Source organism: Fulmarus glacialis, unplaced genomic scaffold, assembly GCF_000690835.1.
Source record: "Fulmarus glacialis isolate BGI_N327 unplaced genomic scaffold, ASM69083v1 scaffold9971, whole genome shotgun sequence".
NCBI lineage: Eukaryota > Metazoa > Chordata > Aves > Procellariiformes > Procellariidae > Fulmarus > Fulmarus glacialis.
In genome coordinates, this window is record NW_009193390.1 from 26,531 (window position 1) to 33,342 (window position 6,812).

Sequence of the window (6,812 nt, forward strand, 5' to 3'; positions counted from 1 at the left end):
CTTTTGTTATCTTGCTCATCTCTGGATCCAAGTAGGGCACGGACTTGACCATGAGAGATTAGTAAGTAAAACCAGGAGAACTACAATCTCTCCCACAAGTTGGACAGTGGAATAAGGAAATAATTAAAATACTGGCAACCTGTCTAATGTGTTAGGAACCCTCCCTTGGCTTCAAGATGTTTTGCTCTCTTTGCTCCATTAGCACTGGAAATAGAACACAAGAAAAAACTTTTAGCACTAATTCCTGTTGGACTGAAGCAGGTGAATTTGAAGTGTCAAGCATTGGTTAAATATAACACACGGAACTGTTTTTCAGGGTTCGACTTGCATATCATTAACATTTTTTAAGAGCTGCAGCCTCTTTTGTAAGAATCTAGGCTGACTGGTAGAGACTTCTCTCTCTCAGCTGTTTTTTGCAGTTCCTTGAAATCCTGAGGAGTGCTAAGGGACCCGCTGACTACAGGTTGAAAAACGCTGCTCTAGATCATTGTGCCGCATTTTGTAGCTTGTGTAGAAAGATTCTATTAGATGGAAATTACAGCAATGACACTACACTATTGCAAATACTCAAGCTTCCTCTAACCCTCTAAGTGGTGCGTACAGTGCAGATGGCTACCTCTGATCCTCAGTATGGAAATTTACGGTAAATTTGGTCTAACAAGGTCCACCTCTAAGCAGGGCTCATCAGCTCAGTGCTGAATTGTGATAGCTGTACTTCCAGTCTCAGCTGAATGGAGTACATTTGCATTGTATTGCAACAACATGATGCTTCAGACAAAATGGGTAGATAGTCACAGGAAATTCATGTTAGACATACAATTCAGATTATTTGTCTTCTGAGAGCATCTGCTAACCATACGGAATGCAAGGTCCTAAAAATCCAGGTGTTCTGAAACACACCTTATTCCAGATCTAGAGCCACGCCCGTGAATATCATTCACTGTTAGCAAATTAAAACCCGGTGTTTTTATGTTTTGGGTTTGTTTGGTTTTTTGGGTTTTGGCGGGGGTTTTTTTGGTCTTTTTTTTGTTTGGTTTTTTTTTGTTTGGTTTTTTTTTTTACAGAAGAGATGCAAGAAAACTGCAAAAAACACAGAATTGCTCTTGTAAGATTCATATTCCAGAACTAGATATATCATTACACAAATGAATATTACCGAGCAGTACGGTTGCACTGGCTTTTGAGATTGCATGAGGATGAACCCCTATGGCATGCTGATGTTTAAAGACAGGAAACTGGCTATTACACCACCTTCAGTATGCCAATGTTGCACATGCAGTAACAGCGCTCAGCCGAACACACTGAAGATAATGGCACGCACTCATTTCTGATGTACAAGAACAGTAACAGATCCCTTTGGCTACATTTAACAAAAACCGTTGAAACTGTTTGAGGTTCACGTAGTATCATAAACATGCAATATTATACTTCTGCCATCTTTTCGAGTTGACAAGTTTCAGCAGATTTTGAGAAATCAGATAAGCTACAAGCAAATTCATGTTTAAGGCCTCATGTTCAGAATGTGCAGCTGTAACTGCAGGTAATGAATGCTCCCGCAGCAGAACTTCAGAAAGATATGTCCCAAGACTAAATGGAAATGAAAGAAAGCAATTATGATATCTGAAATTAAAGGGGAAATACATTGCTATGAAATATTTCTAAGAAAGAGTTCTCTATTTTTACCTTGAAATATAAATTTTTATTCCACAGTGTTTAATGAGCATTATGGCCACTTTCTTGGAAATGAAACGTCAATCAAGTAAACAGTTCACATTTTCAAAACAAGCACTTACCAGGATATATCTTAATGATTGTGCTAAACCTGGCAATTTTGCTATAATCATACTTTTCTTCTTTAGTCTACATAATAAATTACTCCGTACCATACAGCTTTCATTCTTCTCTTTTCTTCAAACACAACTGTTGTACTCATGTTGGATTTTAACAAGTTCACATACTCAAAGATACTCTCCTAAGAAAAAATTTATCACGTCACACACCAACATGGAAATTGTAAAAAGAGTAATAAAATTGTTGTCATTCTTACAGACTACCATCCTGCTAAGTCAACAACCTCTGAAAATTGTTAAGGATGGAGGGCCAAACATAGCTCTTGGCCAAGCTAGCGCAATTCTGTTGACTTCAAAAGGAATGCATCTGCCCTGTGAGATTTCTTTTGTATAAAAGCTTCCTCAGAAGGTTAATGGAAATTAAGTTTTCAATCTATTCTAGATTTTCAAAAGGGACAATTTATCCTTTATCACTGGGCAAAAAAGAATTTTCCAAAGTATTAATGAATTTCTGTCTCATCCATGCTTTGAAGTTTCGATACCATTCTATAAGCTTTTTTCTCCTTTGAATCTTTTCTTGTAAGCTCATTTGTTTTTCTTTCTCTAGAACAGCAGGAAGCTCTTTCCAGTTTTTAATAAAGATAAATGGAGCCCCCATGGTTTTTAATAATTGTAATGGAGCACTGTGATACATTGATGAATTTCCGCAATCACCCGGTGTCATTGCATCTTCTATAACAGGCAGAGATCCATATGAACAAGCTTCATAAATTCTATAGCATTCTGTATTTATTCCCACTGGGCACAACGTCAAATCACTCTGCAGCAAGGCATCTTGATAGTTTTTGAAACTTTCATTTGTTTCTTGAGGCTGCCACCTAGAAAAGTAAAGGGGTTGAAAATTAACATTTTTCCCACAGGCACTGCAATGAAAAAATAAATATGCTTTAGTTTCAGTTATTTATAAAACTGAAAATGCTGTCAATGTAAAAAATTTGTATTACACACACAATCAATAGGCTTTTACTCTTAGTCTTAACTATTCTTGAAGAGTCTTCTAAAAATGTATTGAAAATGTCACCGTTCAAAATAGACTGTAACACTTTTTAGATATGGTCCTTTTAGGAAATTAATATGCAGAAGTGTATTGAAACGCCATTTTAAATCTTCTGCGTGACTTGGATGATGCCTATGTCAATTTACTTCACAGCAGAGTTCAGATATAGACATACAGGGAGACACTCGAAGGACTTTTAAATGAATTTTTTTGGCCTCAAATACTTTGTATCAGTAGAGGTTTGCTCTTCAAAAGTTAGGATGTAAAGCAATCCGTTAACCTGAATCCACCTGCTTGAAGTGCCTCAGAACGTCTGTGAGATAAGAGTTTATGTCACAGATACAATCCATTTGCTGAGATTCTTCATCAGGTAGGTGAGGTCTTCCTAAGCACTTCTGTGCCTGCTATCAAACATTTTACAGGTGTTGCTTGGCAAAATTAAGAAATACAATCAGAACCCTATTCCTGTTAGTCAAAAGATCTGTTCTACCTACTTGAAATAAAAAAAAGCCACGCCGTACAGATTAAATCCACTCTCTTATATGGAACACAACAAAATACAGCTGTCCTTTTCTTCTAGTAAGACATTAATACACACAAGGTGCAAGACAAACATTTCTTCTCCCATCATAATCAAATGTATACAAGAAAAAAAAGATGATCTTTATATGTAGTATACATACTACAGAAATTTTTCTATGTATTTAAAAATACGCTTTATGTAAAATATAGCAACAGAAAGGCCATTTTGTTATGAAGACCTATATAAAGAGTCTTGGCAATGTTCTCTCTTTTAATGATGACTGGTTACTTTTATTTGTACTATTTTTTAACACTCAGGAACGGATTGGATAGGCAAAAAAGTCTGAATATTTTCACAAAGTAAATCAAAGACTTACTGTTCTCTGGCTGCAATCCAGCAAAGTTTATCAAGCCCATCCTGCTTCAGAATTTCCATTAGGGTTTCCCTAGAAGAGTTCCTATAAACTGTTCCTAAGAAATTACATAGATATGATCTTGGATCATGTAGCATTGACCAGCTGGGTTCTACAGATGGAAAATTTCTGTAGCTGTAAAAACAATGTATACATTAGATTATATGTTTTCTGTCAAAGAAAAAACATTTTGCACCATTTCATCTTTACTGCAGCAGATTCTAAGACTAAAACCACCTATGTGTTGCCAATCCACATCTACAACCACAGACCCACAAGCAAATCAGTGCAAGTCCTGTCTTAAAAGTCGGTCTTTATTCCTTTTGTCCCCACTCTTCTCTTCAGAGACATTCTAGAATACTTATGTCTTCTTTTGACATCAGAGATATTATGCGTGCACGTTACAAAGTGTTCTTGAGAAACACGCTTTTTCAAAAGCAGCTGTTCTTGACGCAACCACTCGTTTTGACTGAAATGGCCAGGTTAATAGTAATTATGGAGTTTAAGTCCCAGCAACCTTAACCTCTGGGCATGCTTATCAACTGAAAATACCACTGGTAACCTCTCAAAGGAAAATGTCACTTTGATCTGAGTGGACTTCATTAATCTAATCTTTTGATACTAAATAGCTTGTCCTGCAAGCTATTTAACTTGTCTTTTTGGACTCAACAAAACCAATGCAAAGTCCTGGGATCCAATGTAAACTGTATGCCATCCTTTTAGACGTGTTTTCACCACATTTCGACTGATTCCTCAAATCTTACATCACTTGTTTTGGTCAGCATGACAGCTAGTGAAACACTGCTTCAGCTGAAGGGTTTTTCTAACTAACTTTTTTCATCACATAAAGTTAATATTTTTTCTGGAATAAGTGAATGTTAAAAAAGTTTCTGCTCCTTTGCATTCTCAAATTAAGACAGATATTCCTTCTAATGTTATTATTTTTGATGGATCACTGTTCTACTTCCCTGTTATTTCTTTTTTTGTAAGAAAAACTATACCCTGATCCAAATTCTTTCCTGGTTTCAAAAATAGATTCTACTTTATTTCACAATGATTTCTTCATTGCTATTAATGGTTCTCTGAAGACATATTCACTTTCTTCACCTTCCCAAATTTTCCCACCTTCTCAGTCCTTTCCTAGTTCTTCTACATAATTAATATTAATTTACTTTCAGAAAACGATTTTTGGAAAATATTTTTGCAGGATTCTGCATCTTTACTTTCCCTCTTCACTGGGAAAATCTGGCACATTTGCATACCTTTAACCACAATTTTTTATGACTGTTGGTGTGCAAGGGCTGCAAAACCCCATTCTGATAACCTGACCTATCTTTCTCCACCCAGCTTTGTACCCTGGTTTACTGTTGTAACTGTTGTTGCTTTCTGTTATCTGTCACCTTAATCTTGGCATCTCAAAATTCAGCTTCTTTCTGCTTAGGAACTTCCAATGCCACCAGTTCTCTGACATCATCAAGAATCCAAATTTAGTGTATTTCAATGACACTATGAGCAAGTTCAAGCTATGTATAAAAAACTCCATACAGTTTGCCAACTGGCTCAATATAGGATATTGAATTCAAATTCAACAGAAAATACGAAAATAATTCTGTATTCTTTTCATCTTATATTACCATGATAAGTAGCTAAAATACCATTAACTCTGTTAATAAGGAGTAAGATAGAAAAAAATACATCTAACTGAACCAAACCTTTATCTACTCCACATAAATAGTTTAAGCAGTAAGTATAACAAAAACATTTTTGTGAGTAAGCAGTTAAACCAGACTACATTACTGTGATATTGTAGTATACTAATTCCTAATTGCATGTGAGGCATGCAATTTCCTTCCGAGAGCCAAAACAGGGGTTAAAAAAAAGTACCACCAGTACCATCCCTAAACCAGACGACATTACTGTGATACTGTAGTATACTAATTCCAAATGTGAGGCATGCAATTTCCTTCCGAGAGCCAAAACAGGGGTTAAAAAAAAGTACCACCAGTACCATCCCTTTCCTTTCCTAAACAAGCAGCAGTTAGAACCTAATTACATAAATATCTCTTAAATTCCCATGTCACTGGTCCATATTACATCAGCAGCTATGAAAAATCTCAAGAGCAAATCTACTGAAGAAAAAATAAACAAACAGAAAACCCCACCAGACACAGGTTCATTTTTTTAAAGCTCCCTAAATCCTAGCATTCTTTTCCTCTGTTATCATTTTTATTGCTAAATGCAATTTCCAAGAATTCCAATGCTTGATTTAGAAAATCATTAATAGGATCATGTTCTACAATTTACTTACTGTAATTGTTTTGGATATCAGCAGTAACATTCAGATGTATTTTCCATACCTCATGCATAAGAATTAAGATTCAACTGTAATTTGTATCTAAAGCACTTACGTAGCTACTCCTAAAGGCCACTGGAAAATATCTTCTTCATTTACCAACGCATAGTCATATGTAACAAAGAGTAAATTTACAAATCCTCCATGTCTTTTCAGGTATGGTTGAATCCATTCATTGTTGCACTGCTCATTTCCAAGCAGCACAACGGCTACATGCTGTATTTTGTGAGTATGAATTAACGTTTGTGCATAATGCAACCACTGAGTGGCGTAAGAGATCTTTGCTTTTTCTCTTCCATTCAGAACTAGCACAACATTTTCCATGTCAACGGAGAAGTAGCCAGGAACTACAGATGGACCAGTGATGAAGCTGTGAAAACCAAAATACAAACAATAAACACCCTTAAGACAAATTATTGACCTTAATCCTCTAAACATCCTTACTATACAGTCTGTACTCTAGAGATTTTTTTTTTCTTCAATAAAGTAAATGCAATATACTGCAAAGTAACTGTGCAACTGTAACCATTTCTGCTGTTAATATCTACAGCTGTAACAGAGGAATAAAGCTGCCTTCATCTTTTTCCTGAATAAAGGAATAGATTTAGACTCAAATGAAAATAAGGTATTTTGTCAATAAATCAGAACCACTACCATATTCAAACATCAAAATGTGG

The 6,812-nt window shown here is 35.7% G+C and overlaps 1 protein-coding gene across 1 annotated transcript; it reads right to left on the bottom strand.

Moving 5' to 3' along the window:
- Nucleotides 1–1,443: 1,443 nt before the first annotated feature.
- TMEM5 (transmembrane protein 5) lies at nt 1,444–6,502 on the bottom strand. Its single transcript, XM_009587429.1, has 3 exons — nt 6,191–6,502; nt 3,747–3,917; nt 1,444–2,668 (listed from the first exon to the last, which is right to left on the bottom strand). Exons 1-3 carry the CDS (start codon nt 6,457–6,459, stop codon nt 2,251–2,253), a joined length of 858 nt encoding a protein of 285 aa, XP_009585724.1. The 5' UTR covers nt 6,460–6,502; the 3' UTR covers nt 1,444–2,250.
- Nucleotides 6,503–6,812: the final 310 nt, after the last annotated feature.